At 51.6% G+C, this 20,201-nt stretch overlaps 1 protein-coding gene across 1 annotated transcript in view; it reads left to right on the forward strand.

Annotated features, from left to right (window-relative positions):
• The window catches only part of LOC147118558 (uncharacterized), a 186,792-nt gene that overhangs the window by 57,432 nt on the left and 109,159 nt on the right, over positions 1-20,201 (forward strand). The window contains 1 exon segment of the mRNA XM_085983936.1: positions 4,629-4,690. Coding sequence (XP_085840062.1) covers positions 4,629-4,690 — 62 coding nt within the window.

The raw sequence follows: 20,201 nt of genomic DNA on the forward strand, positions 1-20,201 counted from the left end.
GCTTCCGGCGTCGCGTCCCGTGTAGGCTGGGGCCCTGGAGTGTAGTCCTCGTGGGTGACGGTCCAAGGCGAGCCGGCTGCTGGGGTTGGATATCGGGTCGTGGGGGGGGGTGGTAATGGGTAGTGGGTTACAGCGGTCCCCGAGGGTGCGAGGTCTCGTATGGAGACTGTGTCCTCCCGCCCGTCCGGGTACACAATGTAAGCGTACTGGGGGTTGGCGTGGAGGAGGTCGACCCTCTCGACCAGGGGGTCCGTTTTATTGGCCCTCGCGTGTCTTCTCAGTAGTACCGGCCCTGGGGACGTCAGCCATGGCGGTAACGATGTCCCCGATGTGGACTTCCTTGGGAAGACAAACATTTTCTCGTGAGGGGTGGCATTGGTGGCAGTGCAGAGCAGTGACCGAATCGAGTGGAGCGCATCGGGGAGCACCTCCTGCCAGCGGGAGGTCGGAAGGCCCCTAGACTTTAAGGCTAGTAGGGCGGCCTTCCAAACTGTCGCATTCTCTCTTTCCACCTGTCCGTTCCCCCGGGGGTTGTAACTGGTGGTCCTGCTTGTGGCTATACCCCTAGCGAGCAGGTACTGGCGGAGTTCGCCACTCATAAACGATGAGCCCCGGTCGCTATGGATATAGCTGGGGAAACCGAACAGGGTGAAGAGGCTGTTCAGAGATTTAATGACCGTGGCACTGGTCATGTCCGAGCAGGGGATAGCGAACGGGAAACGGGAGTACTCGTCAATGATGTTGAGGAAGTACACATTGCGGTCGGAGGAGGGGAGAGGCCCTTTAAAATCGACGCTCAGGCGTTCGAAAGGGCGAGTGGCTTTTATCAGGTGGGCTCTGTCTGGTCTATAAAAGTGCGGTTTGCACTCAGCGCAGACTTGGCAGTTCTTGGTCATGGTCCTGACCTCGATGGAGTAAGGCAGGTTGCGGGCCTTGATGAAGTGGAAGAACCTGGTGACCCCCGGGTGGCAGAGGTCATTGTGGAGGGCCCTCAGCCTATCGATCTGCGCGCTGGCGCAGGTGCCACGCGATAGGGCATCTGGGGGTTCATTGAGCTTCCCAGGCCGGTACAAGATCTCGTAGTTGTAGGTGGAAAGTTCGATTCTCCACCTCAAGATCTTGTCATTTTTGATTTTGCCCCTCTGCTTGTTGTTGAACATAAAAGCAACTGAACGCTGGTCAGTGAGCAGGGTAAATCGTTTTCCGGCCAGGTAGTGCCTCCAATGACGCACAGCCTCCACAATAGCCTGGGCCTCCTTCTCGACCGCGGAGTGTCTTGTCTCCGAGCCCTGGAGGGTTCGTGAGAAGAATGCCACAGGTCTCCCCGCCTGATTAAGGGTGGCGGCCAGAGCGAAGTTGGACGCATCGCTTTCCACCTGGAAGGGGATGGATTCGTCCGCTGCGTGCATGGTGGCTTTGGCAATGTCCTCCTTGATACGGTGGAAGGCCGAGCGGGCCTCTGCCATCAGGGGAAAAGAGGTGGATTTGATCAGCGGACGGGCTTTGTCTGCATTGTAGGGGACCCACTGAGCGTAGTAGGAAAAAAACCCTAGGCACCTCTTCAGGGCTTTTAGGCAGTGGGGCAGTGGGAGTTCCATAAGGGGACGCATCCGGTCCGGGTTGGGACCGATGACCCCGTGTTCCACAACACAGCCAAGGATGGCGAGGCGGTCTGTGCGGAATATGCACTTCTCCTTGTTATATGTCAGGTTCAGGAGTTGGGCGGTGCGGAGGAATTTCTCGAGGTTTGCGTCATGGTCCTGCAAGTCCTGGCCGCAGATGGTCACATTGTCTAGGTAAGGGAAAGTGGCCTGCAGCGTGTTTTGATCGACCATCCGGTCCATCTCCCTTTGGAAGACGGAGACCCCGTTGGTAACGCCGAAGGGAACCCTAAGGAAGTGATAGAGGCGGCCGTTTGCCTCAAAAGCAGTATACTGGCGGTCTTCAGGGCGGATGGGGAGCTGGTGGTACGCAGATTTCAGGTCAATGGTCGAAAAGACGCGGTACTGCGCGATCTGGTTGACCATGTCAGCTATGCGGGGGAGTGGGTAGGCGTCCAGCAGGGTGTAGCGGTTTATTGTTTGGCTGTAGTCGATGACCAGGCGTTGTTTCTCGCCGGTCTTAACGACCACAACCTGGGCTCGCCAGGGGCTGGAGCTGCCCTCAATAATCCCCTCCTTCAGGAGTCGCTCCACTTCGGTTTTGATGAAAACCCTGTCCCCGGCACTGTATCGCCTGCTCTTTGTGGCGATGGGCTTACAGTCGGGGGTGAGGTTAGCAAACAGTGGGGGGGGTGGGACTCTGAGTGTGGAGAGGTTGCATCTGGTGCGCGGCGGGCAATTTGGAGGCTGCTGGCTGCGGACTGTGAGTGGGGGGAGGGGGCCACCGTACGCCATCGTAACGCTTTTGAGGTGGCACTGGAAATCCAACCCCAGTAGGACGGCAGCGCAGAGGTCGGGCAGGACCAGGAGTTTAAAATTATTGAATACAGTCCCGTCTACTACTAGTGTCACCACGCAGTAGCCGCCAATGTCCGCTGACTGGGACTCGGAGGCCATAGAAATCCACTGGTGCGCAGGCAGGACTGGGAGAGAGCAACGCCGCACCGTGTCGGGGTGGATGAAGCTCTCTGTGCTCCCGGAGTCAAAAAGGCAGTTTATTGCATAGCCGTTTACCTTAACGTCCATTTTGGACCGAGCTAGTTGGTGCGGTCTCGTTTGGTCCAGCGTAACAGAGGCCAGCGTAGGAGTCGGTGTGTCGCTGCGGGTATCAGATGGGGGGGGGTTGGCGGTCTGCTGCATCCCGGCTGGTGTCCAAGATGGCGGCGTCCATGATTCCCATGTGGCTGGAGTCGTCCAAGATGGCTGCTGCTGCGGTGGTTCGCACATGGCTGGGGAGGCCCAAGATGGCGGCCCGCACGGCCCACACGCGGCGCTGTTGGGGGCCCAAGATGGCGGCTCGCCCGGCCCACATGCGGCGCTGCTGGCGTTCGGGGTGGCTTTGGCCTTGCAGACGTTGGCGTAGTGTCCCTTTTTCCCGCAGCCCGAGCAGGTCGCATTCTTCGCCGGGCAGCGCGCTCTGGGGTGTTTGGCCTGGCCACAGAAGTAGCATTTCTGGCCTTGGGATACTGCTGTCTGGCTTTGGGACACTGCTGCGGTAGTTGGGCCATTGTTGGGCTGGGGTGGCACGGTGCTATGGGGCTGTCCTACCGTGTCCCAGGTTGTCGTTCCCCGCAGCGTCCACGGTGCAGAGGACTAGGCATCCATGCCCCGGTAGGCTGCGTCCAGCGTTAGTGCGATTTCGGAGGCTTTGTTGAGGTTGAGGTCGCTCTGCTCCAGCAGACGCTGTCGGGTGTAGTTGGACCTGTGGCCCGCTACGAAGGCATCCCGGATCAGTTCCTCTGTGTACTTAGCGGGCGTTACCGCCTTACACCCACAGGCCCGGCCAAGCACGGACAGTGCTTGGAGGTATTCCTCAGTCGATTCCCCAGGTTGTTGCTTGCGACTCCCCAGGAGGTGCCTGGCGTACACTTCGTTCACAGGGCGCGCGTACTGGGTCTTGAGGAGCTGGAGGGCGTCTGTGTACGAGGTCGCGTCCTGGATGACTGAGTACACTCGGTGGTTCACCTTGGAGATCAGGACAGACAGTTTGTCTGCATCCATTGTGACCGCGGTGGAGGCAGTCAGGAATGTCTCGAAGCACATGAGCCAGTGAGCAAACTTGGTGGAAGCGTCCGCTTCCCGACTGTCGAGGTCCAGGCATGCTGGTGTGAGGATCTTCTCCATTATAAAAATTTAGTTAATAAAATTGATGCGCCATCAATTACTCAAAAGACTGAGGTTGAGCGAGTAACAATCAGGCTTTTATTAACTAAAGAATGAAGGTCTTGTCTCGAGTGGTCGACCCGTCCAGAATACTAAGGGACTGGGAGGTAGTCACTTATATACCTGGAATAGTGGGAGGAGTCAGCCGAGGCATGTCCAGACCTGTACCTAGTGGAATACACATACTTCTACAGACAGGTATAACAGTGGTTTACCACAAAGCCCTCTACTCAGTGCTCCGACACGGCAAGAGAGCCTCAGGTGGGCAGAGGAAACACTTCAAGGACACCCTCAAAGCCTCCTTGAAAAAGTGCAACATCCCCACCGACACCTGGGAATCCCTGGCCCAAGACCGCACAAACTGGAGGAGAAGCATTCAGGAAGGCGCCGAACGCCTCGAGTCTGTTCGCCAGGAGCAAGTGGAAGCCAAGCGCAAGGAGCGCACGTCAACCCAAGCACCCCACGCACCCGTCCCTTCAACCACCGTCTGCCCCACCTGTGACAGAGACTGTGGTCCTACATTGGACTCATCAGTCACCTGCGAACTCATTTTTACTGTGGAAGCAAGTCATCCTCGGTTCCGAGGGACTGTCTAAGAAGAAGAAGAAAAGCTCCGGGGAGTTGAAGTGACACCAACACCTACACACTGGGGAGAGGCAATTCACCTGCTCCGTGTGTGGGAAGGGATTCGCTCGGTCCTCCAACCCGCTGTCACATCAGCGAGTTCACACTGGAGAGAGACCATTCACCTGCTCCATGTGTGGGAAGGGATTCACTCATTCATCCAACCTCCTGTCACACCAGCTTGTTCACACTGACGAGAGACCCTTTAAATGTTCTGACTGTGGGAAGAGCTTTAAAAGCTCGTAGAGCCTCAAGAGACACCAGCGTCTTCACACTGATCATAGAATCTAACAGCACAGAAGGAGGTGATTCGACCCATCGTGTCTGTACCAGTTCTTTGAAAGAGCTGTCCAATTTAGTCCCAAACCCCAGCTTTATCCCCAGAACTCTGCAAACTAGTCCTCTTCAAGTACATGTCCAATTACTGTTTGAAAGTTCCTGTGGAACCTGATTCCAGCATCCTTTCAGATGGTGCGTTCCAGATCTTAACAACTCTCTGTGTGAAAACAATTCTCCTCATTCACCTCTAGTTCTTTTAGCAACTATTTTAAATCTGTGACCTTTGGTTACCGACCCACTTGCCAGAGTGAACAGTTTCTCCCTACTTGCTCGATCAAACCCCCTCATCATTTTGAACACCTCTATTAGGTCTCCTCTTAACCTTCTCTGCTCTAAGGGGAACAATCCCAGCTTCTCCAATCTCTCCACATAACTGTAGTCCCTCATCCCTGGTACCATCCTGGTCAACCTCCTCTGTACCCTCTCCAAGGCCTTGACATCCTTCCTAAAGTGTGGTGCCCAGAACTGTACACAAGACTCCAGCTGAGGCCAAAACCCTGCAGCTGTACAAAACCCTGGTTAGACCACACCTGGAGCACTGTGAGCAGTTCTGGGCACCACACCTTAGGAAGGATATATTGGCCTTGGAGGGAGTGCAGCGTAGGTTTACCAGAATGATACCCGGACTTCAAGGGTTAAGTTACGGGGAGAGATTACACAAATTAGGGTTGTATTCCCTGGAATTTAGAAGGTTAAGCTGTGATTTGATTGAAGTTTTCAGGATATTAAGGGGAACAGATAGGGTAGCTAGAGAGAAACTATTTCCATTGGTTGGGGATTCTAGGACTGGGGGCATAGTCTAAAAATTAGAGCCAGACCTTTCAGGAGTGAAATTAGGAAACACTTCTACACACAAAGGGTGGTAGAAGTTTGGAACTCTCTTCCGCAAACGGCAATTGATGCGAGATCAATTGTTAATTTTAAACCTGAGATTGATAGGTTTTTGTTACCCAAAGGTATTAAGGGATATGGGCCAAAGGCGGGTGTATGGAGTTAGGTCACAGATCAGCCATGATCTCATTGAATGGCGGAACAGGCTCGAGGGGCTGAATGGCCTCCTCGTGTCCTATGTTCCTAACTAGTGATTTGTAAAGGTTTAGTGTAACTTCCTTGTTTTTGTATTCAATGGCCCTATTTACAAAGCCAAGTGTCCCATACGCTTTCTGAACTGCCTCACCAATTTGCCACGGCACTTTCAAAGATTTGTGAATATGGACCCCCAGGTCCCTCTGCTCTTGCACCCCCTCAAAATAGTCCCATTTAGATTATACGGCCTCTCCCTGTTGTTTCTCCCAAAGTGCATCACTTCACACTTATCCTCATTTAATTTCATCTGCCTTGTGTCTGCTCATTTCACAGTCTGTCCCTGTCCTCCTGAAGTCTGCTACTACTATGCTCACTATTTACTACGTTGCCAAGTTTTGTATCATCCGTAAACTTCAAACTTGTACACCTATACCCAAGTCCAGGTCAGTTATATATAACAAGAAAAGCAGTGGCCCTAATCCCGACCCCTGGGGGAACCCACTGTTTACTTCCCTCCAGTCAGAAAAACATCGCTCAACACTACTCACTGCCTTCTCTCCCTTAGCCAATTATATACCCAAATTACCATCAGCCCTTTAATTCCCTGTGCTTCTATTTTCTGAGTAAGTCTCTTATGTGGTACTTTAACAAATTCCTTTTAAAAGTCCATATAAACAACATCTGCTGCACTACCTTCATCAACCCTCTGTTACTTCATCAAAGAACTCAATCAGTTTAGTCAGACACGATTTACCTTTAACAAATCCACACTGGCTGTCCCTTATTAATCCAGGCTTCTCCAAGTGAGAATTAATTTTGTCCTTGACAATGGTCTCTAGTCATACACCCATCACTGACATTAGACTGATTGACCTGTAGTTACCAGGTATATCCCTCTCCCCTTTTTTGAACAGGGTGTAACATTTGCAATCCTCCAGTCTTCTGGCACCACTCCCATATATCTGAGGGAGATTGAAAGATTGTGGTCAGAGCTTCTGCCATCTCCACCCTAGCTTCCCTCAGCAATCTAGGATGCATCCCATCTGGACCGGGTGACTTGTTAACTTTGAGTGATGACAACCTATTGAGCACTGCCTTTCTATTCATTTTTATCCTATTCAATTTCTCTACTCCCCCCTCCTCTACTGCGACATTAACTTCATCCTCTTCTTTTGTGGAGACAGATGCTAAGTACTCATTCAGTACCTCAGCCACGCCCTCTGCCTCCGTATGATGAGCTCCTATTTGGTCCCTAATTGGCCCCACCATTCCTTTAACTATCCTTTTACTTTTGCTATCTTTATGAAAGATTTTTGGGTTCCCTTTTACGTTACCCACTAATCTTTTCTCGCATTCTCTCCCTTGTGTCAGCTGTGGCTCAGTGGGTAGCACACTCGCCTCTGAGTCAGAAGGTTGTGGGTTCTAGTCCCACTCCAGGGACTTGAGCACATAAAGCTAGGCTGACACTGCAGTGCAGTGCTGAGGGAATGCTGCACTGTCGAAGGTGCCGTCTTTCTGATGAGACTTTAAACTGAGGCCCCGTCTGCTCTCTCAGGTGGATGTAAAAGATCCCATGGCATGATTTGAAGAAGAGTAGGGGAGTTATCCCTGGTGTCCTGGCCAATATTTATCTCTCAACCAACATAACAAAAACAGATTATCTGGTTAATATCACATTGCTGTTTGTGGGAGCTTGCTGAGCACAAATTGGCTGCCGCGTTTCCCACATTACAACAGTAACTCCACTTCAAAAGTACTTCATTGGCTGTAAAGAGCTTTGAGATGTCTGGTGGTCGTGAAAGGCGCTATATAAATGCAAGTCTTTCTTTCATATATCCTTTTTCAATTTTCCCTACTCTCTATTCTCCTGGTTTTTGACTGTATTCTGTACCTGACATTTGTCGTAAACCTCCTTTTTCTGTTTTATTCTAACCTCTACATCCTTTGTCATCGGGAGCTCGAGCTTTGTACGCCCCATCTTTCCTCTTTATGGGAATATGCTTGGTTTGTACCCGGTGTCAAATTTTGTTTTATAACGTGAAGTGTGTTGGGACATTTAACTACATTAAAGATGTTATATAAATACAAGTTGTTGTTATTGTCTGAAACTAACAAATTCCACAGAGGAAAATAACAGTATTTTTATTCCCAAATATTAAATATTTTGTTCCACGAGGTTTATCTGCTTTTATTGATGAATTTAAAAAGTCTCTATTAAAACCTGAGCCAGTGTGTTGTGAGACAAAGAGCCTTGTGTCCAATAAGGGGAATAAAGGCCCACAGCCTCCCCTGGCCCCGGGCCCTGAACAAGGGACTGGAGAAACTCGCTGCCCTGCGGATCAGACAATCAGCCGGCGCTAGTCCCACCCCTCGGGCTCCCCAATTGGTTGGAGGACCCGCCGCTGGCTTGCTCCTCCAGCCCCGCCCCGCTCACTCCCTATTGGTCGTAAGCTCCCGTCACTCACCCGGGCAGTGTGAGCTGAGCATGTGCGGACCTTGGCAGCCGCTGCTGACACATCAGGTGAGAGAGCTCAGGGAGCGGGTTAATGAACCCCGGGGTCCCTGATAGCCAGCCAGGAATCGTGTGCTGCTGCTGTGCCAGAGGAGAGGAGAGGTCTGTCTCTCTGTCCAGGAGGAGAGGCCACATCTGTTGCTGCTGCAGCTACTATTGGGGTGCCAGAGGAGAGGAGAGGAGAGACCAGGAGACCAGACCAGAGCTAACAACAAAGGGAAGCCATTCCATCTCTGCTTCCCCAACTGATCTCCATTACAGGAGAGGGAGAGAGGGGAGAAAAACAAACATCGTACATCTGTTCAGAAGGAGGGAGAGCCATTGGAAAACTTCTACAGGTGGGTGTTTCATGGTGCACTCTCATAAAGACATAGAAACATAGAAGACAGGAGCAGGAGCAGGCCATTCGAGCCTGCTCCGCCATTCAATGAGATCATGGCTGATCATCCAAATTCAGTACCCTGTCCCTGCCTTCTCCCCATATCCCTTGATCCATTTAGCCTTAAGAAATATATCCAACTCTTCAATATATTTAATGAACTGGCCTCCACCTCCCTCTGTGGCAGAGAATTCCACAGGTTCACCATTCTCTGAGTGAAGAAATTCCTCCTCATTTCAGTCCTAAATGGCCTACCCCTTATCCTATGACCCCTGGTTCTGGACTCCCTGGCCATCAGAAACATCCTTCCTGCATCTAGTCTGTCCAGGCCTGACAGAATTTTATAGGTTTCGATGAGATCCCCTCTCAATCTTCTAAATTCCCGTGAGTATAAGCCCAATCGACACAATCTCTCCTCATACGTCATTCCTGCTATCAGCCTAGTGAATCTTCACTGCACTCCTTCCATGGCAAGAATGTCCTTCCTCAGGTAAGGCGACGAAAACTGCACACAATACTCAAGGTGCGGTCTCACCAAGGCCCTGTACAACTGCAGCAAGACATCCTTGTTCCTGTACTCGAACCCTCTTGCTACGAAGGCCAACATACCATTTGCCTTCTTAACCGCCTGCTGCATCTGCATGCTTACCTTCAGCGACTGGTGCACAAGAACACCCAGGTCTCATTGCACTTCCCCTTCTCCCAATCTATTGCCATTCAACTAATAATCTGCCTTCCTGTTTTTGCCACCAAAGTGGATAACCTCACATTTATCCACATTATAGTGCATTTGCCATGTTTCTGCCCAGTCACCCAACCTGTGCAAATCGTACTGGAGTTTCATGACATCCTCACAGCAAATCCTCCCACCCAGCTTTGTGTCATCTGCAAATTTGGAGATATTACATCCAATTCCCTCGTCCAGATCATTAATATATATTGTGAACAGCTGGGGTCCTGGGACCGATCCGTGCGGTACCCCACTAGTCACTGCCTGCCACTCGGAAAATGACCCGTTTATTCCAAATCTTTGCTTTCAGTCCGCCAACCAGTTCTCTATCCAAGTCAATACCTTGCCCCCAATCCCATGTGCCTTAATTTTGCATGCTAATCTCTTATGCGAGACCTTATTGAAAGCCTTCTGAAAGTCCAAATACACCACATCCACTGGTTCTCCCTCATCTATTTTACCAGTTACATCCTCAAAAAATTCCAGTAAATTAATCAAGCATGATTTACCTTTTGTAAATCCATGTTGACTTTGTCCGATCCAGTCACTGCTTTCCAAGTGCTCTGCTATTACATCTTTTATAATGGACTCTAGCATTTTCCCCACTACCGATCTCAGGCTTACCGGTCTATAATTTCCCCTTTTTCTCTACCACCTTTTTTGAATAGTGGGGTAACATTAGCCAACCTCTAATCCATGGGTACTGTTCCAGAGTCTATCGAGTTCTGGAAGATGACCAGCAATGCATCTACTATTTCTAGGGCCACTTCCTTAGGTACCCTGGGATGTAGATTATCAGGACCTGGGTATTTATCGGCCTTCATTCCCATCAATTTTCCTAACACCATTTGCCTACAAATACTGATTTCTTTCAGTTCCACCCTTTCATCAGGCCCTATGTTCCCCGGCATCTCTTGGAAATTATTTGTGTCCTCCTTTGTGAAGACAGAACCAAAATATGTATTTAGTTGGTCTGCCATTTCTTTGTTCCCCATTATAAATACCCCTGATTCTGACTGCAAGCGACCTACGCTTGACTTCACCAATCTTTTTCTCTTCACATATCTATAAAAGCTTTTACAGTCAGTTTTTATGTTCCCTGAAAACTTACTCTCATTCTATTTTCCCTTTCTTAATTAATCCCTTTGTCTTCCTTTGTTGAATCCTAAACTGTTCCCAATCCTCAGGATTATTGCTCTTTCTGGCCAATTTAAATGTCCTCTCCTTGGATCTTATGCTATCCCTAATTTCCCTTGTTAGCCACGGTTGAGTCACCTTTTTTGTTTTATTTTTATGCCAAACTGGGATGAACAAATTCTGTAGCTCATCCATTCGATCTTTGAATGTTTGCCATTGCCTATCCACTGTCAACCCTTTGAGTGCCATTCCCCAATCAATCCTACCCAACTCACTCCTCAGACCATTGTAGTTTCCTTTATTTAAATTGAGGACCCTAGTCTCTAAGTCAACTACTTCATTCTCCATCTTAATGAAGAATTCGATCATATTATGATCGCTCCGACCAAATGGGCCTCGTACAACAAAATTGCTAATTAATCTTTCTCGTTACATAATACCCAGTCTAAGATGGCCTGATCGCATCTCCAGTGCCGCAATGTGGTCTGTCAGTAGCTGGAGCTGGATGCACTTCCTGCACATGTAGTTGTCAGGGACACAGGAAGTGTCCCTGAGTTCCCACATATCGCAGGAGGAGCATATCACGGGGCCGGGCTGTCCTGCCATGACTTACCCTTTAATTAATTGAATTTTAATTCAATCAATCAATCCCACTGTTACACTACAGTTAGCTGGTTTACCAACAGTCCCCGCTACACCAGAGAGACCTTAGAAACTATAAACCAGAGTTAAAGTTAAAAAAAAAGAGATATACTCACCAACCAATTACTTACCTGCTTCCTGGTGACATCACACTTTGATTACTTTTTACCTCTCTCCCCCGCTGTTGAAATGATCGGGCCTCGTTCACATGCCGCCAGTTTTAAGCTCTGCCGCCGCTCCTCACTGCTCCCACACAGGTCCGATGCTCTGGTCTGGCCTCACCTCGCTGCTGCCAGCAGTTTTAAACTGCCGCCGCTGCTCAGTGCTTCCCACGCAGGTCCGCTCTGGTCGGGCCTCGCCTCACTGCTCACTGCCGGTTTTATCCTCCGCCGCTGCTCAGTGTTTCCCACGCAGGTCCGCTCTGTATTTAAGTGGGGGGAGGAAAGAAGAAGGAGAAGAAAACATCTAGGCGTGTGTGTGAGTGTGTGTAGCTCTTGTAAAAACTAGGCCATGCACACCACTAGCTAACACCCCTCCCTATTGCTTGACCTGGGACAGCTGGAGCTGCCCAGGCGAAGTCATCATTTAATTATCACATCGTTCAGACCTGGTGGTGGACTGAGCCTGGGCATCTCCAGCATTACTTTCCCAGGTGAAGACATCTTCTCCCCCCACAAGAAGACCATCAATAGAGACTTATTTTTCAGAGCGTGCACCCCTGCGAGCACCCACCCACCATCTTGAGTGGAGACCCAGCCCCTGCGGCCTCCCTCCTTCCCACCCCCCTTTCTCTCTCTCTTTGCCTCTCTCTAAGAGGCACTTCATATCCATTAATTGCCCGTTGAGCAGAGGGGAGAAGGCCCCTCTCCCAATTTAATCAACAAGGGGAGAGGTGTGCCTTCACTTTAAAAGCTCCCTCTGCTCAGGGAAAAACAACCATTGAGGCCATTAAGATCACCAGGCCTGTGACTTGGGGTGGGTGTAGCCCTTTATAATAAGCACCCCACGATGGCGACCACATCATCGCCGGTGATGGGGCCAGCAAAGTCATACGCAAGTGTGGCAGCCACAGCCACGGCTGCTCCCGCTGCTTCTGCTGCCCCGTCACCATTCCGCCTCATCACTAAAAAACACAGGGTGAAGAGCTACACTCACCCCAACATGACTATCGAGGCGTGCGTGAAGGCCATGGCTGGGGTTGTCGGCCCTTCAGCCATCGTCACCGCCTCGAAAATGTACGGCAAGGCTGTGTTCTTCCTGGGGTTGGAGCAGGCGGTGTCCCTGGCCGTAACCAAGGGGCTCACCGTGGGCGGGACCTTCCTGTCGGTGGATCCTCTCGAGGCCACCGTGCAGAGGATCATCTTATCAAACGTCCCGTCCTTTGTTTCGGCTGAGCTCCTCCTCCCCCACCTACGTCAACTGGGGGAGATGAGGTCTGAGATCACACCCATCCCGCTCGGATGCAGGGAGGCCAGACTCCAGCATATCTTCTCCTTCCGGCGCCAGCCTTTTGTTCAGCTGGCGTGGGAGGAGGACACCGAGGGCACTTTTATTGTGTGCCATGAGGGGGCTGCCTACCGCGTCTTTTGGACATTGGATGGTGTGCGGTGCCACGCCTGTAAGGAGGTGGGGCATGTACGAATGAACAGCCCTGCCTTCAAGGCCGCCAGAACATCTGAGGCGGCCAAGGCTGGCGCCGCCGCCGCTCCCTCCCCTGATTCTGTCCGCGCGTCCTCAACACCTGATGCGCAGTCGACGTCGGAGGCCAATGCCATCACGGCCTCCGGCGGGGGGGAGGGAGAGCGTCCGCGCGAAGGGAAGGTGCAGAAGAAGATGAAGCACCTTAGGGCGGGTCCCCTCGGTGAGCACACGGTTACGGATGATCTGGCGGAACTTCCACCTGCATACCTTGCTCTGATGGTGACGGAGTTTCAGAGTTTGGGGGCCTTGTGCCCGGGCCCATGATCGCAACCGCTGAGGCGGAAGAATTAAGACCTGTGACCGGGCCCGGGCTCGAGGGACCCGAGCAAACCGCTCGACGGGAGGGAGTGGAGGAGGAGGCATCGGTAGGTATGGAGGTCTCCCAGCCTTCGTGTCCATCCATAACAAAAAGGAGGCGCGAGTCCCTGGGAGAGGAGGAGGACCACGAGAGGCAATGTCCCTCCTTGAGGGGGGAATCGTCGCCTGCCGTGGGTGCTGCGCCCCCACTACCATTACCGTCATCTGTATTCAACAGGAGTTGCCTGTCCCTCGGGAGGGTACGACAGATGAGTCTGTCCTGCCTGCACCTCCCGGGGATGGGGAAGAGACCCTACGTGTGGGGGGGGGAACGTGGATCTACCTGTGGAGGAAATAACACAAGAACCGTTACATCTCGCCATGTCGGGTGCCCTGGAGACTGGGGTGGGCGATGCCAGTGAGGCTGGGCTCGCCCAGGACAGTCCGAACCATTCCCAGGCGCTGCTCGCCATGGCCGAGGAATGTATTCAAGCTCCCCAGTCCGCTGGGTCAGTGGCTGATGGCGGTGAGGGGGAAGGCCCCCTGACTCCGTCTCCGACGCTGGTGCCGAGGGTGTTGGGGGAAATGGGTTTATAGTGGTCTCCCCGGTTTCCCCGTGCACCCCGGTGCCTGGGGCAGAGGGGGGCCCTGAACCACCGCCACCTCCTGACCCGGCACCTCTGGAGGGGCCCAGGGAGGAATCCTCTGCCGCCGATCCTGGGGGTGGGATGGGAACAGAGGCGGGGCCGGCTGAGGATGACCTCCCGGAGGAGGACGGGGACCCGGCGGAGAGCACCGAGGACAAGTCAGACTCCGTCGCCAGTGAGGCGGCGGATACTCTCGTGCCCCCCTCCATGTCCCCCCTCATCCCCATTGTGGAACTCCGGGACTTTCTGGCTGCATGCCGGGGTCGCCCTGGCAAAATCTGGCTGGCCCTATACAGATGGTCAGATCTGGCGCTGCTCGTCGGCTCCCTCCGTGCCGCTGTCAAACCATGGGCGTGGACGAGAGCGCGGGGCCACACGAGCAGCGTCAGATCAACAAGTTCCTCGCTGGGCTGCTGAGGGAGTGGCGGTCAACAAGCAGCCACTCTCCCTCCTCCTGTTAGGTTAAGTAGAGGTTGCACTATGCTCTTGTCATGAAGATAACCATAGCCAGCCTCAACATCAACGGCAGCAGAGATGCGCGCCGTAGATTTAATAAGTTCTCGGTCCTCTGGGACAGGAGGTATGCGGTGTGCTTCCTGCAAGAAATGCACACCGTTCTGGAGGACGAGGCCACGTGGCTCCTGGAGTGGCAAGGAGGGGTCAGCATGAGTCACTTCTCCAACTATTCCAGTGGGGTGGCTATTTTGCTGGCCCCGCATTTTCAGCCAGACATCTTGGGGGTCAAGGAGCACATGCCGGGCCGCTTGCTCCAGGTCACTGTTTGCCTGGGGGGCGTGCCGCTCCATCTAGTGAATGTGTACGCCCCTGCAGACGGTGTGCAGCAAGTGTGCTTCTTTGAAGAAGTGTCTGCTCTTCTGGGCTCCATTGACGTCAGCCAGTGCGTCATCCTCGGAGGGGATTTTAATTGTAACCTTGAGGCGAGGGACCGTTCAGGTCCCTCGTACAGCCTGGTGGCGATGGAGAAGTTGAGGGATCTGGTCAGGTCTGTTATGTTCATAAATAAATAGACGTTTTCATTATGAACAGCTAGCTTGAGCTAATCATTTATTCAGCCATGTGGACTAGTGTACAGCAGTTCAAAGTCATATCTTTGCAGCTTCATCATGAGTCGTTGAATCTTTGGAGACATCTCATTCAGGTTTTTTTTTATGATGGCAACCAGTGGGCAGTGGTCTGTCTCAACTGTGAAGGTGGGAAGTCCATATATGTAGCCATGGAACTTTTCTCGTCCAACTACCAAGCCTAGACATTCCTTTTCAATCTGGGCGTATCGACACTCAGAACCAGTCATAGACCTGGAGGCATAGGCAACAGGCTTCCAATCTTCATCCTCTGCTTGTAGCAAGACCGCGCCTAGGCCATCTTTTTATGCATCCATTGACACTTTGATTCTCTTTGTTGCGTCAAAGAAGGTGAGTACAGGTGTGGTTGTCAGCACTGTTTTGAGGTTCATCCACTCTTGTTCATATCTTTCTGTCCATGCAAACTCATTTGTTTTATGTAGCAGGTCTCGCAGACAGGCTGTCTTGGCTGACAAGTTAGGAATGAACTTTCCAATGAAGTTTATTATCCCCATGATGCATAGCACTCCTTTTTTATCAGTGGGTCGGGGCATGTTGAGTATGGCGTTTATTTTTTCCATATCTGGCTCTATTCCTTTATCAGATAGATTATCTCCAAGGAAAGTGACTTCCTGGATGCCAAACTGACACTTGGCTTTGTTGAGCTTCAGTCCATTCCGGCATATGCTCTGTAGCACTTTAGTCAGTCTCTCATTGTGTTCTTTCAGTGTGGAGCCCCGGATGATAATGTCATCAACATAGACCCGAACTCCTTCCAGACCTTCAATTATGTGTTCCATCGCTCTATGAAAGATTTCAGATGCAGATATTATCCCGAAAGGCATTCTGAGGAAACAATACCTGCCAAATGGTGTGTTGAAGGTACAGTATTTGGTGCTCTCTTCATCCAGTTTTAGTTGCTAAAATCCTTGTGAGACATCGAGCTTTGTGAAGCATCTGGCACCTGACACTTCACTTGTGATTTCTTCTCGCTTGGGAATCTGGTAGTGTTCACGTTTTATGTTTGCATTTAAATCCTTTGGATCCATGCATACTCTTAGATCATTGTTCTTTTTCTTTACACATACCATGGAGTTAACCCAGTCTGTTGGCTCTTCGACTTTCATGATGACTCCTAGTGTTGTCATTCTGTCCAGTTCTTTCTTGAGCTGGTCACGCAGGGGTGCTGGAACTCTCCGTGGAGCATGTACCACTGGCTGAGCATCCTCCTTTAGCTGGATCTTGTAAGTGAATGGTAGAACTCCAAATCCTTTGAACACATCCTGGAAATTATTCACTACAGAATCCACTGAGTCATCTGGTCTGCTTATGGCACAGTTTATACAGTAGACTCTCTTGACCAGTTCTAAGTCCTCACAAGCTTTGTCATCTAGTAGTGAATCAAGTCCTTCAGCCACAACAGAAAACATGAGATGATGCACTTTGTCTTTGACTGTCACTTTAATTCTGCATACACCTAAGCTATCTATTTTCTGTCCATTATAGTTCTTTAGTAGTACTGACTTTTTCTGTATTTTGGGCTTTTCTTTCATATTTTTAGTGTCACTCATACTGATTAAGTTTGCTTTTGCCCCAGTGTCTAGTTTCAATGTAACTAATGCTCCATTTACCTGCAGTGGCATCATCCATTTGTCCTCTTTTACTGCATTAACTTTATGTTCAGCATTGTCCATTCCTGAGGGCTGCACATTTTCTGTACCCTTTTCTATATTGTCACATGACACCATTCCTACAAAAAATGTCTCACTTAAATCAGTGTCCTCAATCACATTGACTTGTTGCCCTTTCTTTGTTTTTACTTTTGAAAAGCATTGTTTGGCAAAGTGATTCTTTCCATTACATTTTGTGCACATTTTCCCAAACGCTGGGCATTGTCTTGACTGGTGCTGGTAACCACAGCATTTACAATTGAAAGTTCCATCCTCCAATTGCTTTGCATTTCTGTTCTGCCCACATTTCTTCCCCTTGTAGGACACAGCACCGACAGCAGCACTGTCATTCACTACAGTCACATTATTATTAATTTCACTGAAAGTCTTTGCGTGCTGTTGAGCTAGCTCACTGGCATGGCATATTTTCACAGCATCCTCCAATGTTAGTTCGGTTTCTCTCAAGAAACGTTCCCTGACTTTTTTATCATGAATACCAAACACAATCTGGTCACGAATCATGGATGATTTCAGTTCAGAGAAATTAAATGTCTGTGCTTTCAGTTTCAGATCGGTCACAAAGCTATCAAAAGTCTCATTTTGCTGCTGTGTCCGTGAATGGACCACGTACCTCTCATAGGTCTCGTTCTTTTTTGGAGAACAATGTGTATAAAACTTCTTTAGCATATCGTCCATTTTTTCTCTGTCCTCCTCTTGATCAAATACAAACATATTAAATACCTCTATCGCCTGCAGGCCTGCAACCGTGAGCAGCAATGCTATTTCCTTGTGTCTGGCATCGTACCGAACCCGATGGCGGCAATGTAGAGTTCAAATTGTTGTTTGAAAGTCTGCCAATTGCAGTCGACATTCCCCGTGAGTTTCAAACCCTCCAGTGGCTTCAAATTCTCCATGTCGCGTTTCGCAATATTCAGCAGATATTCCCACTTCTGGTACCATGTTATTATGTTCATAAATAAATAGATGTTTTCATTATGAACAGCTAGCTTGAGCTAGTCATTTATTCAGCCATGTGGACTAGTATACAGCATCCATCTTGACTACTGCATTTGGGTAGCCCACTCCTAAACATACAGCTCCACCTAGTGTACCATTATAGTATGACATGTTACTGATCATTACAGGGTCCTTCGACTTGGTGGACGTCTGGCGAAATCTCCAGCCCGACTCCAGCGCCTTCACTTATGTGAGGTCTGGAGGAGGAAGGTCCAGAATCGACCGCCTTTACATTTCCCGGGCGTACGTCTGCTGCATTCCAGCAGCTTCCATGCGGCCGGTGCCGTGCACGGACCACCACCTGGTGTGGGCAGAGCTCGCTCCATTACGCGCACGGAGGGGGTCCACGCACTGGCATTTTAACAACCTGCTGCTGGAGGATGAGCGGTTCCGGGATTCGATTCGTCGGTTCTGGGCCGACTGGAGAAGGAAGCAGGGGGGCTTCCCCTCCTTGAGGCTATGGTGGGACGTGGACAAGGCTCATGTCTGTCTCTTCTGTCAGGAGTACGCGTGGGGGTCGACCAAGAGGCGGGAGGCCCGGGTCGGGCGGTTGCAGAGGGAGGTGCTCGACCTGGAGTCCCGTCTCGGTCAAGTCGTCGATGACCCGGCCCTGTGGAAGGTGTACGAAGAGAAGAAGGGCGCACTGAAGGACCTGCAGCTCATCGGGTCCCGAGGTGCGTACGTGAGGTCACGGATCCAGATCCTCCGGGACCTGGACCGCGGCTCCCCCTTCTTCTACTCACTGGAAAAAAGATGGGGGATCCGTAAGCAGCTCTTGGGGCTGCTGGCCGATGATGGATCTCTGGTCTCGGATCCAGAGGGGATCAGTGCGGAGACCAGGGCCTATTACGGGTCTCTGTTCTCTCTGGATCCATCCAGCGAGGATACGCACAGAGTTTTGTGGGAGGACCTGCCGAAGGTCGGCCTGGAGGGCGCCAAAAAATTGAATGCTCCGCTATGCTTGGCAGAGCTGACCGCGCCCTCGGCCAGCTCTCGAGGGGAAAGTCCCCAGGGTTGGACGGGCTGACTGTGGAGTTCTACAGGGTGTTCTGGGACGTCCTGGGGGTGACTACGTGTGAGTCCTGGGGGAAAGTCTGGTGACCGGGGCAATGCCCCTCTCGTGGCGCAGGGCGGTCATTGTCCTGCTGCCTAAGAGGGGCGATCTCCGCCTTTTAAAAAACTGGTGCCCGGTCTCCCTCCTCAGCACGGATTATAAAATTTTTGCCAGGGCCATGTCTGCCCGCCTTGGCACCGTGCTGGCACACATGATCCACCCCAACCAGTCCTACACAGTCCCGGGCTGGACTATCCATGATAACATCCATCTGTTCTGGGACCTGGTCCACCATTCCCAGAGGGCTGGTCCGTCGGTCGCCTTCCTTTCCCTGGATCAGGGGAAGGCGTTCGACAGGGTGGATCACGAGTATCTCTTCAGAACTCTGCGCGCATTCGGGTTTGGGATGCATTTCGTCGCCCGCATCCGACTTCTGTACGCTGCCGCGGATTGTCTGATAAAAGTTAACGGGTCTTTGACGGCGCCCCTTCGCTTCGGGAGGGGGGTGCGTCAGGGATGTCAGTTGTATGCCGTCTACGTGGAGATTTTCCTGCGCCTCTTGCGGAAGAGGTTGACGGGACTGGCTCTGCAAGGGCTGGGCATGGAAGTCGTCCTCTCGGCTTACACCGATGACGTGCTCCTCATGGTTACGGATCCCGCTGACTTGCAGAGGATGCGAGAATGCCAGCAGATTTACTCGGACGCATCCTCCGCCAGGATCAACTGGGAGAAATGTTCTGGACTACTGGTGGGCCAGTGGTGGGTGGACTGCCGGAGGAGTTCAGGCCCTTTGCCTGGAGCACCACGCACCTCCTCTATTTGGGACTCTACCTTAGCCCTGCCAAGGATGCCTGGCCAGCGAACTGGCAATAGCTGGAGGCCAAAGTCACCACTTGCCTAGGACGCTGGACAGGACTGCTCCGAGTGTTGTCCTATAGGGGTCGAGCGCTGGTCATAAACCAGCTGGTGGCCATCATGTTGTGGTACTGGTTGGTCACTTTGATCCCGCCCCCTGCGTTTGTTGTCAAGATGCAGAAGAAGCTCATCGCCTTCTTCTGGGACAAAGGGAAGCACTGGGTCTCTGCCGCGGTTCTGAGTCTCCCGCTTAGGGAGGGCGGTCAGGCGCTGGTGTGCTTTCGCACCTGGGTGGTGATTTTCCATCTTCGGACCCTGCAGAGATACCTGTACGTCAAGAATCCTCCTCGATGGTGTGCACTGGTGATGTATTTCTTCCGCCAGCTGCACGGCCTCAACTATGACACGCAGCTCCTGTTTGTGGAATTGGGCCGTACGTGTGTCTACCTGCGGGAGCTGCCTGTCTTCTACCAGGAACTGCTATGGGTCTGGAACAGCATCGCCTCCAGGCGGAGTTCTCCCCCATCAGGAGTGGCAGCTCTCCTTCAGGAGCCGCTGCTCAGGAATCCGCACTTCCGTGACCGCTGGATCGGGTGGCTGGCGGAGGGTAGGGCTGTGCCTGGTAAGGTGACCAGGGTTGGGGGCCTGCTCGATGGCGGAGGGGC

The sequence above is a fragment of the Somniosus microcephalus genome, chromosome 4 (genome assembly GCF_052327205.1).
Source record: "Somniosus microcephalus isolate GS21.2 chromosome 4, FLI_Smic_1.0, whole genome shotgun sequence".
Classification (NCBI taxonomy): domain Eukaryota; kingdom Metazoa; phylum Chordata; class Chondrichthyes; order Squaliformes; family Somniosidae; genus Somniosus; species Somniosus microcephalus.